The 20107-nt window shown below is 32.3% G+C and overlaps 1 protein-coding gene across 2 annotated transcripts in view; it reads left to right on the top strand.

Annotated features, from left to right (window-relative positions):
* The window catches only part of PGAP1 (post-GPI attachment to proteins inositol deacylase 1), a 71493-nt gene that overhangs the window by 17750 nt on the left and 33636 nt on the right, over positions 1 to 20107 (top strand). For both annotated transcript variants that reach the window (XM_039844321.1, XM_039844322.1), the window contains exons 4-13: positions 642 to 813; positions 4062 to 4219; positions 7102 to 7154; positions 7977 to 8043; positions 10400 to 10505; positions 11181 to 11236; positions 12601 to 12684; positions 15674 to 15720; positions 16101 to 16152; positions 19589 to 19666. In XM_039844321.1, coding sequence (XP_039700255.1) covers positions 642 to 813; positions 4062 to 4219; positions 7102 to 7154; positions 7977 to 8043; positions 10400 to 10505; positions 11181 to 11236; positions 12601 to 12684; positions 15674 to 15720; positions 16101 to 16152; positions 19589 to 19666 — 873 coding nt within the window. The remainder of the gene's footprint in view (positions 1 to 641; positions 814 to 4061; positions 4220 to 7101; positions 7155 to 7976; positions 8044 to 10399; positions 10506 to 11180; positions 11237 to 12600; positions 12685 to 15673; positions 15721 to 16100; positions 16153 to 19588; positions 19667 to 20107) is intronic.

Genomic DNA, 20107 nt, shown 5'->3' with positions numbered 1-20107 from the left:
GTAGGAGAGAGGTCATAGATGAAGGATCACTAAGAAGCAATAAGCAAAAGTGTGGCAGTGGACCTGAGGATACTATGTGGAGACAAAAGATTTTTTTTAATGTGATTCTTATTTTAAAAAAATACATAATTGTCAGTGAATAAATTTTATGGAATGGTAGTTTATTTTTAAACTCATGTGCACAATAGGAAAACAATTCAATGAAATGAGATATGTTAATATGATAAGGTAGTATATTGCTGTGGCACCCATTATTCTGGCTTTTTGTGATATTTCCAATTTTAAATAAGTGATCTGACTTCTGATATCCTATCAAATCTAATATTCTGATATACACAAAATATAATTACACCTCTTACATCCAATATAACTAATAGTAAAACATCATTTGCTGGACCCAATTTTTCTAATTTTGGTTTAGAAAACCAAAGTATAGCTGTTAAAAATGTTTGACAGAACACCAAATAGTATGTATACACTATTTACAAGTACATGAAAACATATTTCTGTATCTTATGATAGGAGATTATATAGTGTAATTTTCCTTTTTCTTTAAAATTGCTTATATTTAGAGAGTAGTATTTAGTATTATATTATGGTACTAAGTGTTTATTATATCTTAGTGATTTTTTGTTTAATAGGGTCAAGAATTTGCTCCAAAAAGTGTGGCGATAATTGGTCATTCTATGGGTGGCCTTGTTGCAAGGGCATTGCTTACACTGAAGAATTTTAAACAAGATCTGATAAATCTTCTAATTACACAAGCCACCCCACATGTTGCTCCTGTGATGCCGTTAGATCGTTTCATTACAGGTGAGTACTGTTAAATAAACACTGACTGACCTCCCCATTGTTGTTTAGGATTAAACAAATCCTCCAGCTACTCTCTTTAGGGTAGGCTACAGATTAATCCAGGTGCGAAGCAGCTCAGTTTCAAATCAGCACCTCCAGTTCTGAGTATCTCTCTCTGTGACTTTCAACTGAGGCTCATAATTCAAACTGCTGTTAGTTTTCTCTGTCTTTAGCATCTTAACATCTATGGCGTATGTCTTATAATCCCTAGGTACTTGGGCTTCAGTATAGTTACTCTTCAGGATACTGCCTGTCTCTTAAAGTGTGCTCTTCCTGTACTCTATTCAATATCAGGTCATATTTAAGTAAAGTAGTAGAAATGTCTTGTTTTTAAACAAATAAGTCTGCTAACACTTTATATGGTGAGGTAGAATTGCTAATAATTGTTGAATTCTAACTATGTTTTGGGTGTTGTGGCAAAGACTTTACATGATGTATTATGTCACTTAATCCTTATAGCAATCCTTTGAGGTATATACCATTGTTATCCCCATGTTTATGTATAGAAAAAAGAGGCTAAGATAAACTTTTCGCCCAAAGTCTTGTGGCAGGAAAATAGTGGAGCCAGTATTTGACCATGGTAAATTTGTTCCTGGGCCTGTGCTCTTAACCCTTGCATGCTTACTTAAGGTACATTGCTATAACAGAGGAAATAAAATTATGAATAATACTATAATGTTGCAGGGAATTTTAAATAAACAGTAGAAGTTTATGATTGCTGTCATCTAATCAAATAGTGATAATGTCACATAATAAAAATTATGTGCCTGTCAACTTTTTATTAACGTCAAATATTATTTTTACTGCTTATTTTAATATATGAATAGGAGAAAATCTTAAGAAAGAAATAATTTTTTCCTGATCAGTAAATTTACACAACTTCTTACCCTATCAAAATTTGCATTGTCTTAATTGTGATGAAAATTTTGTTTATAGTTAAGTGAGAAATATACCCTAATGATTCCAAACCAAAGTAGTTTTCCAAAGCACCCAACTTAACACTGCCAAGGAGTAACTTATTTGCTGGAATATCTGGTACAACAGTACTTACAGTGAAGTTTGATTTTTCTCTTATTAAACTTTTTCTGTAGAAATCTTTTATAAAAATTTTTAGTTTTATTATTGGAATTTAAATCTGTATTACTAATTCTAATAATTGTAAATGACATAGTAGGTTTAGGAAAAAAAAACCAAAGCCATAGAGAAGTCATAATACTCATCACCATAATTGAGAAATCTTTCTCTTAACTACATTTTATATGACATAGGTAGATGAGCCATGTAGGTTAAATTGGAATTACTTAAAATACATTTAAAAAAATTCTTTGAGGAAAACTTTGAAGAGCAGTGGTGTGTCTCCAAAAGGCTCAGGCTGAAAGTGATTCTTAGCGTCAAGGTGTTTTTATTATAGTTAGCAAGCCTCTTTCCCATTTATTCTGTATTTATTTTTTATTGCATTAAGCCAGAATTAGAATGAAAAAACAAAAGTTCAAGAAGTGGTAGATCTTAGGTTTTTAGGAGACTCATACACTCTCTAGAAATAGATTCTCGGTCTATAATTCGTGGAAATACTGCCCTTAACTGGAGGGAAAGGAAGCCCTGCATCGAGCTCTGCATTTTAGAGGGCCCTGCTCAGGTGCTGCCATTCCTCACAGGGTCAGAGTGCATAGGCCAAGCAGCCTTTCCACTGGAGGCTGTGCCTTTACTTCTAGACCTCTTCCAGGTAGCCAAGCCCCTAGACTTTTCATGCCAATATGCCCCAAGCCCTCTTCCAGGGCCCATGTGGGCCTCTTACCTGGATCCGTTCTGAGGGCAGGTCTGTATAACCCTAAGCTTGACTTGTAGCCAAGGAGTGGCTGTGCATACAGTACAGAGAGAGCTTGGATGTGTGTCAAGGCCCTTGCGATGCAGGATAGAATTGAGATGGGAAGAGAAGAAGGATAACACAGCAATGGGCCAGAGATCTGCTCACCCTATGCTGCCATATAATTCAGTGTCCAGTGCTGAGGTGTCCTACAAGTCTTTATTTGAACTTGCCCTTCCAGGTTATTTGATGATACATTTGTCGAGGTAGGCTGAGAAATATTTATTTATTTATTGGCGAGGCGACCCTTGGTTGACCTCACAGATTGCAAGGACCTTGTCCACTTACAATCCCTTTTTTTTTTTATGAGTCTCCTAAAAACCTAAGATGGAAGACCAGCACCTGGTCTTCCTAGGTGGTCTCCCATCCAAGTACTAACCAGGCCCGACCCAACTTAGCTTCCGAGATCAGACGGAATTAGGCTTGTTCAGGGTAGCATGGCGGTAGTGAGAAATATTTATTTAACTGTTGTTAGCTGGAATTTTGACCTTTAAATATTTAGGCATATGGCATGCATACCACATTGGTACTCTTGTCCCAGCCCCTGCAGATGTTAGGAATGGATCTGCTTGGTCACAATCTAAGTAAATACTGCTGAGATTTTTAATGGGAGGAGTATGCTGTTCCAATATGTTTGAAGCCCTCAATGGAATCAAATGCCAGGATAAAAATGCTTTACGTTTTGATAATCAGGAAAGAAAATGAGAACGCCCCTGTTCTGGCCTTAAATGTTTGACACCGAAATTTTCTCACTGTCTGTTAAGTGGAAACATTATCTGCAAGTTCTTGTCTTTTAACTGCTTGTTACACTAAAAGGGGTAGAACCTTAAACCTCACAGGTTTTCTGTAGTTGCATAGTCCCAAGACTAATGTGAATGCCATTGTCCTAACAAATTTTAAGAACTTAAATAGTACATTGTGTGGTGGTGGTTGACGGCAGAAGAGAGCTGCTAAGCCCTTATAACCAGGGACACTGGCTATTTCGGAAGCTCTTTAGCATAATAAACTTTTATCTTTGGAAGAATTTTAAGATTTTGTTTCTTGCAATATTATGTGGCTTATGAGAAAGTAGCATTCATATAGAATGTAGAGACCTGTTTGCATTGGACTTGTCAAAGCTAATAAAATTTGGGTATCTTTTTTCATTATCAATACCTTTAGTAACTCATATATTTGTACCTTGATTAAATGGGGAAAGCAGAATGTGTGTGAAGATACTGTGTCAAAATAGAGAAATGCAAATAACTTTATAGAAAATTCAGTGGTTTAATATTAATATTATGGCTATCTTATTGCAGAGAGTAACTACTAATTTTTAATGTATGTCTTTTTTATTTTCTATCAGATTTTTATATGACTGTAAACAACTATTGGATTCTAAATGCTAGACACATAAATTTAACAACGCTTTCTGTAGCTGGAGGATTCCGGGATTACCAAGTTCGTTCAGGACTGACTTTTCTGCCAAAATTAAGCCATCATACCAGTGCCTTATCTGTTGTGGTAATCTCTTTTAAGATTCTACTAAAATAATATGTTAGACACAGTGGGCCATGAAAGGAGAAATAATATGTAGCTGCTTGAAATGATTGCTGAGATTGGTGTGGTACTGCTCTGTGTGTGTGCTTGTGTGTGTGTGAGACAGAGAGAGAGAGAGAGACAGAGAGAGATGGAGAGAGGGACGGAGAGAAAATGTGAATGAAAATGAATGAACGAATGAACGAATGAATATGTTGGGAAGGCAGAGGCGTGGATGCTTATGTCTGTAGAAAGTAAAAATGGTCTTAACTTTGTGAAAATAATTCTTATTTATGAGAATTAATTGTTGTTCAAAATAAGGGCCTATCCTTTGATTAAAGTTGTAAATATAAGAAAGTGTGGACTGAAGTCCAAGGGCCTTTTGTTATCTGAGTGGAATGTTATATACAGTAGTAGTGGACCATCAAACATATCACACAACTCTTGATTGATAAGTTTAAGTGACGTTTTACCAATTTTAAAATAAAAAATTTAGCTTTGATAGTATAAACAGAACTCTAATGAATTAATTTTCTAACTATTCTCCTTGCTAGGACATCATGTATTTGGTCTTTAACTGGGATACATAGCTTCTGTAAAGTGAGTTCAAGTTTCCTTCTAGGACTTATATTATTTCTTGTATTTTTAACCTTGAAGTCTTCAGTTGAGATCTTAACTTTTTTACTCATTATACACATCATCTTCAAATAGAACTTAATTTCTAAAAAAAATTCATAGAGTTCATTTTGCTTTTAAGAGATAGTGCTTTGTTTCATAGTTGTTCTCTTCATAGATAATCCTTTGCTCAGCTCATCTATTGCCCCACCTTAGATTGCTGTTGATTCATTAAGCAGGTATTTACTGAATGTTTGCCATATATAAAAACAAAAATTATTAAGTTATTCTGCTATTACCCACCATTTTCTTATAACTGGAGGAGTTGTGGTTTAGCCATAATAGCTTTGGAAAAAAAATACTAAATCTCTCAAACTTCATTATTGGTATGAATCTTCTTATTTGATGTGGAATATTTTAGGCACATATTTGCTGGAAGTCTTCAAAACACTAAATGTCAACTCTTTAGTAAACACAGATGTTTCAGTCATATAAAATTGGATATTATTTATTCCCTAAACTTGGTCTGAAGCATGATGCTGTATTGATACCACATCCTGCAGCTTATTTTTAAAAGAACTTTTTTTAACCATGTGGATTTGTGTGTGTGTGTGTGTGTGTGTGTATTTTTCTCTTTTCTAATCCAGTTGATAATGTATCACTTTCAAGGCAGCTTGTATTTCTGTATCTCTAATGAAAATATTTTACTTAAAAGCTGGTTATTATATAACCTGAGTTTTTCGTTTTTTGTCCCCAAATAGTCTAGGGTCTTTCACATTTTAAAGTATGTTCACTTTTTAAAAAACAGTTATGAAAAAGTAATAATTTTTTAATTATCTCAAGAACATTTCAGTGACATTTACATCTATTGGGACTAGAAAAATTGCTTAAGTTAGCACAGTTATATTAGTAGCGTAGGCTAAACTGTTCTAATATACATTCATGCAGGTAATGGCATTTAAACACAATAGAAGTTTACATTTTACTCATATAACTGCTCGAGATATATATTTAAGTTGGTGGGTGGTTTTTCGAAGTAGTCCCATTAAGGGACCCAGGCTGACAGTAGGCACCCCCTTCTTGAATGCTTTACTTCTGAGGTTGCTCTAATCATCACTATTTCAACCCACAGGAAGGGGGAAGAGGAGCAGTCAGGCCTGGAAATGGCACACATCACTCCTGCTCACATACTATTGGAGAAAAATTAGTCACACCTTAAAGTAAGAGAAGCTAAGACATGTAGTCTAGCCAAGTGTGCAAGAAGGGGAAATGGTTTTTGGTGGACATTCAACAGTTTTCACCAAAGATCATGAGCAGCTACCTTTATTGTGTTGTCTTTACCTTTTTCAACTCTAGCACTGATGCATTCATTAGCCTGAATGAAAGTAAACCCATTTTATGTTCTTGGTAATGGTAAGTGCTATCAACTGTGAGTTCTTATTTGACTGAGCATCTAATAATCTTAGAACCACAGTGAATTCTGGTTGTCTCAATTTTTTAAGTAAGCTGCAAACAGGAATTCCTAAATAAGATATTTAATGCTTATAAGTTCAACAAGTAAACTAAAGATTCTTTCCACTTTAGAGCCTTGATTGAAGAGTGCTCTGTCATTGTTAGGAAGCCTTCTGCAAAGTTATATTTTTTAGGAGCCTTTGCCCTTATGTCTAACCAGTATTATATGTCCTAGTCATCTAGGGATTTTCTTCAAAATAAGTAAGCCTGGACCCCACTTGTAAGAGTCTGATTTGGTAGTTTTGGAATTGTGATCAGGCACATTTCTTTTGGATAATTTCCCAAGGCTTAGGTATTTCTCAGTCACACCCTGATTAAGAAGTAATGTCTTAGAACTTATCAAGTGGTAGTCTAGTCAGAACTAAAATTATTAAAATATATATTGTTATTTGTTCACAAACTGTGATTTATTAAAGAATCATAAACTCAGCCTTTTATTTGAATAATAGAGTTAGACATTAAACTTCAGTAAGGATTTTGTGGATGCTTTAATAATTTTTAAGTTTTAATGATTTTTAAAATGTGACTAAGCAGTAATGGCAGAATTATTTCGTGCAGAAATATCTTAATATTTTGGGATCACCTTTTATAGAATGCATCATTTAAAAATGTCTATACATCATAAAATAGTGAAATTAATGCTACATGGTTCTAAATATTAGCTTGTAAGAATTTCAAACCTTTTGGAGAATAACAAATATGCTATTCTTAACTTTGATTTATTTTTTCTTTCCTTTTAGAGTTCAGCGGTGCCTAAGACCTGGGTCTCAACAGACCACCTCTCCATCGTGTGGTAACTTAATATAACTTACTTTGGTGATTTGTGATGGTCCTTTTTTCTCATCAGTGCATTGATTGGCTTGTTAGCTTTCTGAGAGCTCTGGCCATAAATAAGGATTTAGGAGACAGATTAATTTAGGGGCTTAGAACTCTAACCTTGGTTCTTATCTCACTGTGACCAAGGTTCCCTTGACAACCCATAGAATCATCTCTTGAAGAATCAGTAGCATCAGTCTCAAGTGAAGCTAGTGTCAAATATCAAAATTTTAGAGTTTGTCTTAGTTAGGCAGAATTGAAGGCACTTGTAGGATTTTTTGAGCTCTCGGCCAGTCACCAAACTCAGGAACTTGATTAATGCAGCGTTGATTATTCTAGAGCAACACATGAAAAACCAAATAGGAATTAGATTTAACCTTAATATAAATAAATAGATTAAATATGGGTCAAGAAATACATAGGCATCTTATCTCTATGTGTCTTAGCTTAAAGATTCTCTTTTTCACTTTTCTCTGGCTTTGCAATCAGTGATATCTGCAAGAACCATAATAATTCAGGCATATAAAGATGGGGCAGGCAGTATATCTATAGCTGGGGTAGACAAGGAGATTTAGGGAAGATAGAAGGACCCCGACAGTTCTACTGTCAAGCATCTAAGATTTAATTTGCTTTATTTTTTATGTTTCAACTTTAAGGTAAAGCTAAATAATGATTTGTTATATAATTTTAGAGTTTGCAGCATTAAAAGAAACTTAAATATTGGATTAAATAATAGAATTGTGTGTGTTTGTGTCAAAAGTATATTTTTTAAGAGTTTCATTTGTAACACATTCTTTAGGTGTAAACAATTGCAGTTGACTACAATTCGAGCATTCTTTGATCTTATTGATGCTGACACTAAACAAGTATGTATTTTTAAACTAAAAATTATTTCAGTAAAATATGAGGTTTTGTTATAGCAGTGATAGAATTAGTATGTTTCTTTTACTTTAATGTAAATAGAAGCCCGCATCTTCTATTGACTAATTTCAAAATGGAAATATCTTTATTTTTCTCCGATAATACTGGGGTAGTGTCTATTTTTTTCCTTAACCGTTCAGGATGCAGCATAACTACTATTAGAATCATAGCCATTAGCTCTTCCCTGAAGAATGCAATAAAAGAGAGACCCAGATTTTTGTTTTATCACAGTTTAAGCTCCAAGATACCATACTTAAGTTAGTGTATTTATTAAAGTAAATTAACTTTATAGAGTTAACATCATGAATTGGTTATGGAATACAAACATTTTTCAGTTTTTCAACATTGTTTTAATTGTGAGTCTTAACTATGGCAAACATTTTTAGTCTGGTTGAGAAAATACAACTATATACAATAATAAAATCAATTAAAATTGCAAGACCAGTTTGTATTTGAAATTTGATAGGTTTAGGAGAAACCTCATTTCAACCAATGAAGAACAGGAATATTTCAGATGTTTTTTAAAAACTGTATATAAAACTAATTTTAATAAATATTGTTTTCCATTAAATCCTAAGAAGAGAAAAATCAAATACTAGTGTAATAAATTATAATTCTGAATGGGTATTTTACAGATGTATTTTAAGAGGCAAATGAGAAATTTTTGATAACTAACACTGCTAACAATCAAAATATAATGAAACAGTTCTGTTTCACAAACTCACTGTATATCATGGACTGGACTAATATAGTCAATAAAATATTAAGATAAGATTCCTGCCCCTGAAGAAGTCTAGGAGGAGAAGCAGACATATATACAGGGAAACTATAACTCAAAGCATAATTAATCCCAAACATGTGGAACCAAAGAATAAGGATTAGAGAGAAATTTTTGATGGTTATTAGCATAAAAGTCATAGCTAAAAGCTTGTGAGTGGATGAATTTGCTAGAGATTGAATAAGGATGGGAGAGTTCTGACTTAACTGAAATTAGATAGAAAGACCTATGGCTTTTAATTGATATAGCTGCTTTTTTAAAAAATCAAAACTAATTTTGTATCAAACTGAGTTGATTGAGGTAATGAGTTTGTATCAGTGAAGTTAAATTCCACTTTCCTCTCTCTAGTTACATAATATATAGAGAACTGTTTTCTATTTTGTGTATCTTATTTTAAGGAGGGACATTAACAAACAAGTTTATCCAGAGAAGGTAGTCATAGTGGTAAAGAGTCTGAAACAGGCCTATGAAAAACAGTTGATGGTTATGAAGTTTAATCTACAGAAAAATATTTTATTTGGATGGAGATTATAACAACCTTTAATTTTTTGAAAGGCTGTCCCCAACCTATATATCAAAGCAACAGGGAGTCAGATACTTGCTCTAAAAAGGGCAGAACACTCTCCTGGTAAAAATTGTTGAAATTGAAAAGTACCAGGTTAGAAATGTTCAAGCAAATACCAGACACTTTGTAAGAGGTTGAAAAGATTTAGTAGACCTGAGTCCTCACTGTCATTTCTTTATCATTCTCTTACTGTGTTGTCATTGAGAAAATCAGTTCCCTTTCAGGGGTTCAGTGCTTAAGCTAGAGAACTGAATAGTGGTAGTTTCTAAATGAATTTTATACCCCAGTACATTTTTTTAAAGAGAAGAACTGATACAAAGTTGCCAACATTTATTGAGCTAAGATATTTGAAAACAGACAGCAGAAAAGTGTTATTGTCTGCATTTTCATTTCATGAAAGAAAGGATATTTTGACATAGAGTAAGTAGAAAAGAGTAAAGGATTTTCCAAGGAAGGACAGTTGGCAACTCATATTTTATCTAGTGACCAGTGAATTCTTTGTTGTGAAATGGGCAATGGTCTGAGTTTGGAAACTAAGTGTATTGGAATCACTAGACCGGAGGAGCTCTTAAGTTCTCTTCTGATTCTGTATATCTTTATATGTTTTATTATCAGCTGTTACTTTAGAGGCAGTATTGCATAATGATTAAAAGCATAGGCTCTGGGGCCAGACTGCCTAAATTAAACACTGGTCCAGACTCTTAATAGGAACATAACCTCAGGCAAGTTCCTTAATTTTTCTGTGCTTTTGTTTCTTCATATTTAAAATACAGATAAGATTATTATCTCTTAGAGTTCTTGTGATGATTTAATGAGTTAAAAACATTAAAGCACTTAGAACAATTCCTGGCCCAGAGTAAGTAACTGTTAGCTCTTATCATTCTTACTTGAAGCAAAGTTTCATTGAACTATCACAATGGATATGAAAGAATACAGAATGTATCAATGTTCTTTCTAGATAACTCAAAATCCCAAGAAGAAATTGTCGGTTTTGAATCACCACTTTATAAGACACCCAGCAAAACATTTTGAGGAAAATCCAGCAATAATTTCTGACTTAACAGGTTAGTGGTAATAACATGTTTTAATATTAAGTAGAGTTTATGTTATTTTTTTTTAGGTAAATTTGCTATAGCAGACAGTCTTTGAAACTGTGGTACTTCAGGTACTGTAATCCTATTTTATTGATTTCTCTATCACAGTTTCTTAGGAGGTTCTTGGTTAAGGAAGGGAAAAAGTAGAAAATTAATTTGTAAAATGTTGCTGATAAAAATTTTGTCCTGAAAATAACACAAGTACAGATATTTAAAAGCTATAGTTAAATATCTCTATTCTCCTGACAGTCACATAAAGTAAGTGCTATATTATTCTTGACTTAGTTTTTCAGTATCAATCTTCTTTTGGATTAACAGCATATCTTTTGCTGGTAAATTTGCTTTTAAATATAATACATCCTTTAATTAGCTTGTCTTTGGAAAATGAACAATTATTTCCTTCTATTGATACTTCCTTAGAGTTAAAAACACCAAACAGATTTAAAATGCTTTATTTTATGTGAATGCTAGTTGGTGATGAGCACATAGAGGACATTTCACTAGATTTTCTATTTAAAAATAGCTACTGTTTAGAAATCACTTTTTTTAAAAATCCATTATGACTGAGAAGTGTTTCAGCATTTAAGATAAGAAGTTATTTGTTATAAAAAAAAAAAGCCATACAAATTATTTTTTTTACCTTAGGGACATCTATGTGGGTTCCAGTAAAAGTGTCGAAGTGGACCTATGTAGCTTACAATGTAAGTATACTTTAAAAAAAATTTTTTAGTATTCTTAAAAGTTAAAGACTGTTAAAAAAGATAACCATATATCATTTTCCCACATTGAAACCATATCTAGTTGGTGTTCAATTTTCCAGTTTTATAACTGTCAAATTATTTGTTGTTTTTCATTTTGTTTAGGTCAGGATACAAACAAGGTCCATATAGTATTGTTGATATGTCTGTTATTCCTTTTAATCTCTAATGCTTACTTCACCAACTTTTTTTTCTCTCGCAGTTTATTTGTTGGGAAAAAAACAAGTCGTTTGTCTTATTAAGCTTCACTGTCTTGATTTTCTGATTGCATTTCTATAGTATCATTTGATATATTCCTTAGCCTACTCTTTTCCTGTGACTTAGTATTTGGATCTAAATGCTTGATCAGATTCTGTTTTTGTTTTGGCAGACCGTGTCTCTTTTTGTGTTAGAAGCTGTAGATGAATAATGCCTAGAGTCATTAATTCATTTAGGGGGATGCAAAAATGATGATAATCTAATTTGATTATTCCTTCCTCATTTCTTAACTGGAACACTATTTAGGAAAACTCATCTACTTAATTTATCAAAAATGGAACAAATCATAAAGGAAATGATAATTGCTTAGATCTTTGGATTTGATATTTACTGGTTTTCAGAATAATAAGTTGGTTCACAAACATCCTTCATCAGTGACCATAGAGGTTTTGTGTCTCCCCACCTCCAATATTATTATGAACTCTTGTATTTAAGGTTATATGTGTTTCTTTCTAAACTAAAACACTGAAATTATTCTATCTTTCATACTAAAATTAATATTAGAATTGTTCTGTCTTTGACCAGTATAAGCTGTTTCAAGTTAGGCTTCAGAATCTTTTTAATACAGCTGCTCTTTAATTGTCTTTGATAATTTTCTCACTATCTCATATGAGAAGGTATTTTAGCCCCTTTTCTGTATCTCCTGCCTTAGACCTTGAATCAGCTTTTTTCTTCTAAGGAACTCTTCCAATATTTGGGAAATGGCAAACCATAATCTGTGCACTAGAGATGTTTATGGCTAGTGGGTTAGCATTTCTAGGCCTTTTCAGTGGACAGAGCCAAGAAAGATATTTATCTTGATCATAAAGCCAAAAACCAAACCAAACAAAATAAAACACATGTATTCATACTGATACTATTAAGACAAATTCAGGACTACAGGGTTTGTATCTGATCTATCTTATGTATCTTCCCAATCCTAGAATACTGGTTCTCAACAACATCAGAAATAATAGAATTAGAATAATTACCATTTGCCTTGTCTGGATTTTTAAATGATGAAAATATTCACTATCATGATAGTTTTATTGTTTTCTCTCTTTTTTTAGGAATCTGATAAAATATACTTTACATTTCCTCTTGCAAATCATAGAAAAACCTATACTCATGCCTATTGTCAGAGCACCATGCTGGTAAGATAATTTATATTTAATGTAAATTATAAGGCTAACTTTACTATAAATCTAATTAGTGGGAAAATATTTGTCTGGAATGCAGTTTTGATTGAAAAGTATTCATCAAAATGTTTCTGTAGCTGATAATATACTAGGATCTAATATGTCACTTAGTTGCTAGATACTGCCATTGGTATATATAAAGCCTTTAGAAAAGATAGTTGGCAAGCATTGTGGGCTAGGTGCTAATGAATACTAATTTTAATGGGATTACCAGAATTTGGCATCTCTCACAGAGACTAGCATCTCTCAGCTTAAAATCTGGATGGGCAGTTTATCCCAAGAGAATCTGGCCTTAAGAGTGATGGCTTAACATTTATACTCACTACTCAATTTCAAATCAAAGTATCTATATTATGTTGAGAAAAATCCTTACCAAAGTGCAAATTATGCATTTGGCTTATTAGAAGATCCCTTTACTATAAGTAAGATCCATGGGTATTTATTAGCATAAGGTCATATGGTAAATTTTAAAAAATATTTTCAACTTTTATTATAGAAGCTTTCAAACATACAAAAGTAGAGAAAGAATACAATAAATTATACATATGCTCATGTAACTATCACATATAGCTTTAACAGTTATCAAGGCTCTGCCATTCTCACTTCATTTTGTTCCTTCCTCACTTTTTTATTTTGACTGAAGAATTTTTTTGAAGCAATTTCCAGGCATTTTATCTTTTCATTCATAAGTAATTCAATATATTTTTCTATCAGATAAGAATTTTACACATTACCATACCACCATTATTTCGTCCGAAAGAAATTACTAATTTCTTAATCCTGTGATATCCAGTCTATGTTCAATTTTCCTCTGTTCAATTACATTTTAAGTTAGTTTATTTGAATCAGAATCCAAAGTGCTTACATTGCATTTGATTCATGGATCTTAAGTCTGTTTTATAACAGCTCTCTCTTTCCACCATGGCATTTATTTATTCAAGAAAGATTATGTGCTCTATAGAATTTCCCACATTCTGGATTTAGCTAATTATGTTCTTGTGGTATCTTTTAACATGTGATTCTTTCCCTTATGTTTTTTGTAAACTGGTAGATCTAAAATCTTGATTAGATTCAGATTAATTTTTTGTGGTAAGAATGTTTTATAACTAAAGCTGTGTGTCTTATTGGGGGTTATATACTATCTGGTTGTCCCACTTTTAGTGACATAAAGATTTATCAGTGGACTTAGGTTGTGTCAGTATGAGCCATCTATTATAATGTTCCTCATCAGTCTTTTACCTAATGATTTTAGCAGCCACTGAGGCCTGTAGACAGTTTTTTTTGTTGTTGTTGTTTGTTCATTTGTTTGTTTTAGAATGGTACATTTTATGATCAAGTAGCATTTTCTTTTCTGTATGTTTCTGGCATTAGTTGGCAATTCCTAGGTGACTTTTTCCAAGATTTTTAATACAATTTTTGTATTTAGTTAGGGATGTTTACTAGATGGCCTGAAATTGTTCTTTTGACATCTTCTAGGTTATATCAACACAATGTTTTAGGGTGGGCTTGAATAATATTTTATTCAGTTCATCGATGAATGAATCAGAATTCCTTATGCATTGAAGTAAATAGTGTGGAATATTGGCAATTTTTATAATAAGGACTATCTTTGAGGATAGGCTCGCTTAGTAGCTGCAAAAACCTATTACAAAAGTGGGTTAGAGCTTGAAAGGCTGTTAGATTTTCTTTGTCTAAGCTATGCAGATCTGTTTTGTTGCCTTGCTTTATAATAATATGTTACTGTTCCAAGGTAACTGATGCAGAAGTCATGCAAGTTTTTTTTTTAGCAGTGGAGAGCAGAGAAACACTATATTGCTTTTTGTTTGTTTCCTTTCGCTTTTTTTTTCTGTATTCTTGAAAAATGTCTTAAAGTTTAAGTTTCATGAGGGCAGCAACTATATCTGCCTGATTTATCCTTTTCTTTTCTCTGAGGGCATAATTCCTTGGCCGTGGAATGGACTTTATAAATATTAGTTTAATGAAAGGATTATTATTTTTTTCATTGTGCTATGCTAAGGAAAAATTTATATTTATGTGGCTGAGAAGTGTTTCTCATCATCTTATGCCCTGGTAGGATTTTAGTAGTTGGATCATCAAATCTTGGGAGCATTGCTCTTACTACTTCCTTGGAGTGAAGATCATAGGTCATACTTCTATTAAATGAGTGAAGCTGAATATATAATATTGTTAAAATATCACAACCATCTCTGCAGCATTCCCATGCTGTGCTGATAAAGTAATAACTAGCTTCAGCCTTGAGCCCCTGGCTCAAGGGGAACTATATCTCCTGGCATGAGATTATCAGTTGTAATAAATATAATTTAAAAATTAGAATAAATATTTTCGTCAAATTTTAGAATTATTTTACTTTCTCAACAATTTTTTTTGAGATGCAAATTGAGAATTGTGCTGCAATCAAAAACATTCTCAGTTGCATGGAAGTTATCTACCTGGTAATAAAATGGGAACTCAAATGATAAACTAAAAGGCTATACTTAGATTATTATTTTTAATTATTTGGCTCTGGATATTTGTTGTCATTGTTTGTATATAAGTCCACCTTTAGTTGTTCATTTTGTTAAAATGTAGGTCACTTACTGTGTAACTACCTAATTAAAATGCAGACATTGCCAAACTCAAAGTGTTGATTAAGTAATTAGAAATGCTTAGGTAATATGATGTAGAGAGAGTCCCATCAGGTCACTCTTCTCACGCTGCTACTCTGGGTTACTTGCTTACCTATTTTATTGACATTTGACTTCTTCACTTACTCTTGATCTATCTGACTTTTTAGAATACCTTGGATATGTTCCTAAATAATAAGTTGCTATTTTTTGTTTCCATTGTGCCTACTGACCCTATCATATGACAGTAAAGTATTAAAGATTCCTGTTTTACGTAATTATTTTCTACAATATTTAGTGTGCTTTGTGTTAATCAACAGGATACAAATAGTTGGATTTTTGGCTGCATAAATAGCACTTCTATGTGGTAAGTGTTTTAAACCTTCATTGTTCCTTTTTTGTCAACATAAACAATACTCACATAACACTTTCAGGATAGCTTCATACTTTTTTAAGCTCATTTTGTTGATATAGTAAATTATAGTATTGATTTTAAAGTAATAAGTAAAGGAAATTGACATACTAGTAATTTTTGTAAACATTGAAATATTTGGTTGCTAGGAAAAAATTATTTTGTTTTCAAAAGGACTGTGGATAGAATATATTGGATTAAATTATTAGACTTTATTTCATTAAACTTTCTCTGATAGGTCTGTAGATGGTTTCTTTTTCCTCTGAAGCTTATTTATGATTTATAATACTTTGATATATTTGTTCTTTAATTATATTTTTACATTTATTTTATAGCCAGCAAGGGGTTGATTTATCATGGAAAGCTGAACTGCTGCCAACAATTAAGGTAAATTATGGTCTTAGAATTTTAATATTTAGGTAAAACATACTTGAGCCTATAGGCATTTTAGAATGTGCTCTTTTATTAATTCACATAGGTAATAAATAAGCTTGAGATTTGCTAATCTATGTTTTAGAAATAGAGATATTTAATGGAAAATGACATGATTTTTTTGTTTAGAATATTTAACAATACTCTAAACAAAATTAAATTTATATGTTATAGAATCATATCAAGAGCTAGGTAAATTTTTAAAATTCAATTTGAAGGTATATTTGGAATGATCTGTCTAAATATATGATGAGTAGTATGCTCAGAATTTGTTTTGGGGAAGAGCCTACAGTAGGGAAGGGAGCATGTCAAAGAGACATGGTAATTTTCCAGATAAACTTCAACATCACTTTGTGGTCAAGCACTTTGATAACTACTTTTTCTAGTACTCCTTGGGATTTATTTAATAATTGTTAGTGATTTCCTTAAGCAACTCTGGTAAGTCAACAATTCTTTTTACAACAGGCTAATTTGCATCTCAAAAACTATTGTTGAGAAAGTAAAATAATTCTAAAATTTGATGAAAATATTTATTCCAATTTTTAAATTGTATTTATAGTAACTGATAATCTCATGCCACGATGTATTGTTCTCAGTATTCAAATAAATCTGTACTTGAAAAATAAAATATATTTTCATAACGAATTCTAGACTCATAGACTTGAAAGTGAAGTCATCTGGTTGATCCCAGTCATCTCCCAGTGCAACTTAATTACTCTGTTGTGATACGAATATTCACATTTATCCATATACATAGTCAACTCTGTCACACCAACACAGAGGAACTTAAACATACTGAGAAGAATGGCGACAGAATGAATAATTGCAAGCTACTTACACTTGACTTTGGAATGGTTGCAATTATTTTTTCTGTCTTCCCAGTCAGTTTTACTTTGTGCATATTTTATGTGGCTTTGTACTTATGAAACAGATATTGTAGGGAAGTAATTTGACTAACATGAACATGTTTAAGGTCCCTCGTTGGTTTTATCCTAATCTTCTAGGCAGGAGCAAACAAAAGTATTAGTACATACTTACTGATCAATCGTTCATGAAGTATATTAATCATTTTCTTGAATATCCAATCTGGATGTACTATCCAGTCTGTAACTTAAGAGTTAGGAAAAAATAAATGATCAAAAACCTGATAAAATGTTACTTTGCTCCTATTTTTTGAAAGGTATTTCTTAACTCGTAAATTCTTCTTATATTTTTTGATATCAAAGATTAAACAATATATTCATCTAGTTCTAGCCCCTGTATCATTTGTTCTAAACGTAAGAAACAGCTGCCTGAACAGCAAGAGAACAAGCTATTCCAACATATTTTACATATGTTACTTTTTATAGTTAATGCTGGAAGATATTGCTAGACAGCATTACAAGCCTACTAGAATTTATGAAGGAAAAAATGAACGAAAGGTTAGCAAATAAGGATTACAGTATTCTGCAACCTTTAAGTGTCCTCAGTTGAAGAGTATTGTAATTATTAAAAGTAAATAAACTTTCCCATTATAATGAAAATCATAATTACATATATGTTAGCCATTTATAAAAAGCACAACTTTCCCGTGAAGTTGAAGGGAAAGGAACAATAAAAGTGAAAAGCTTTTGTGGATTTTATTCATATTTATATTGTCGCAACAAAAGTAATGTCAGTTGAGGATCATGTCACTTTTGGCATCTCTGCTGACTGCACTGTTAATAAATAGATAAAAGCCTTTAGAAGAGCACTTGTAAATTCAGTTTTTAAATACCAATCACATGGAACTGTCCTGTTATGGGTACACTGAAGAAGTTTCTAAAAACACACACACAAAGCACAGCAGGCCAAGAATTTTGATAAGCTCAAATGGACTTAGTGCTAACAACAAACACAAAAATTAACTTTCAAAAGAAATCTTAAGTTATATGAAAAAAATTACCCAGTCACTATCTTGTCTAAATCATTCTTTAGCACTGCAGCTTTGCCTTACACACTGCAGCAGAATTTCATGGGTTTCTAACATCTAAATGCTGGTGTTTTGATTTCTTCTGTGTGTGGTGCCTCAGCCTTAAAGGCATCTTACCCTTGCAGTTTTACTAAAACTGAAAAATTTCCAAACTTCATATTAATCTTACCTGTCAGCATAATGATTTGATAAATATTATTATGTTGTTAAATTTCTACTGACAACTTTGTAACTATATTGGAACTTTATAAGGAAATGTATTTTGACATGGATACTTTAAAAGTATTCTGATACTAAAAAAAATCTTGAGAAAAAAGTTATTCTTATGAATAAATGACAAAAGCTAGAATGGACAGCTACACAGAGTATCCGTGGTTCTTTCTAATTAATTTATCTTTCATACTATCTACCATCTGTTTGATTGGTCTCTTTGCCTATAGCTGTGGTTTTTGTGGCCCTTTTAAGGCCCTTTCATTTATATTAGAACATGGTCTGTTGCAGAGACTTTGCTGAGTAAATTGAGGTGAAGCGCAGTAGTTTGTTTAACAAGCACTCCCAAGTAAATCTGATCAGATTGTTAGGGGGCCACTCATTGACAGACAGTTCTTTAGTTTCACAACCTTTTTCTGGATTTGCCCACATAAGTGCATCTGAATAACATTGGAGAAAATTAAGTACCTGCAGAAATTTCTTAATGCGTACATATTGTTACAACATATAACTACTCCCAACCCTATATGTACTTCCAGAAGAAAACTGAATTTAAAAACAGTATTTGGTGGCTTGGCTCTAAATAGACCAGTCTTCTATCTGTTTATTCCTCAAAATATAGACTATAAGGATCCGGTCTTAATTTTGAGAATAGCATAGATGTTTATTTAGTGAGTTGCATTATTAGCCTTATTGTGTCTCCGTGTCATTTACTGATTAAGTTTCAGGGAATGATGTTCATATACATCATTAGCCAACAACTCTTTACTGCCTGGGCTAGATCAGACTCTTCCATCATATTAAGCATCCATTCATTCATCAGCTATTGAGTCTGTCATATACTACCAAAAAATATATAGAAATAATACTGTAACAGTATATGAAACAAATAGATAAATTATAAAAAGAAAGAACAAATCTGGAAATAATCATGTAAAGTATATTTAGTGTTGAATGTCATTCGATTTTACAGGAATGGATACAGTTCAAAGAATATTTTTGGTAATCCATATTTATATTATTACTATGAATTTGACTTTCAGCAGGACTATTGCCTTGAAAATCTAAACATGGACATCTTATGAAGTATTGAACATGAAGTTTGAAATCTGTTTTTTATAATTTATTGAGTAAGAAATAGTGTTTGCAATTTATTTTTATTTTAATGTGTTTTAATCTCTATATACCTTAAGAAATTAAATCAGCTTTTTACTTTCATCTTCTTTTTAGTCTCTGACATTAAGACTTCAAGACTATCCATCTTTGTCTCATCTTGTTGTTTATGTACCATCTATTCATGGAAGTAAGGTAACAAATGGATTAAGGTTGTTATCAGAATGTTTTGGGGATACTCATGCTAAATATTTAAGTTATTTTTTGATGAATTCTTTAGCATAGGGATTATTTAAAACAATGTCCAGTTTGGTGATCCACCTAAGACTGTTAGAATCATCTACTCTAGCTTGAACTAAGCAGAATAAACCCAAGTCTCTTTCTTCCAAGTGGGAACTAGTTATACTTTAACAATCTTTCAAAATTTATTATGTGCAAGACTCTATGCCAGGAATTATAGGAGGCACACAGATAAAGACAAAAATGAACCCTGTTCTCAGAAAGCTATATACTGTTGGGTAGGGGAAGAAAAGTATATTTGGAAGCAGCAGGAAGAGTGAGAATTAAAGAGGTACCCAAAAATATATAATACAAATCAGAATATAGCAAATACATGAAAAGTGTAAAAGGGGGAGA

The sequence above is a fragment of the Pteropus medius genome, unplaced genomic scaffold (genome assembly GCF_902729225.1).
Source record: "Pteropus medius unplaced genomic scaffold, Ma_sr-lr_union100, whole genome shotgun sequence".
Lineage (NCBI taxonomy): Eukaryota > Metazoa > Chordata > Mammalia > Chiroptera > Pteropodidae > Pteropus > Pteropus medius.
Note: the sequence above shows the minus strand (reverse complement) of the source record. Positions and strands in the feature narration are given on the sequence as shown.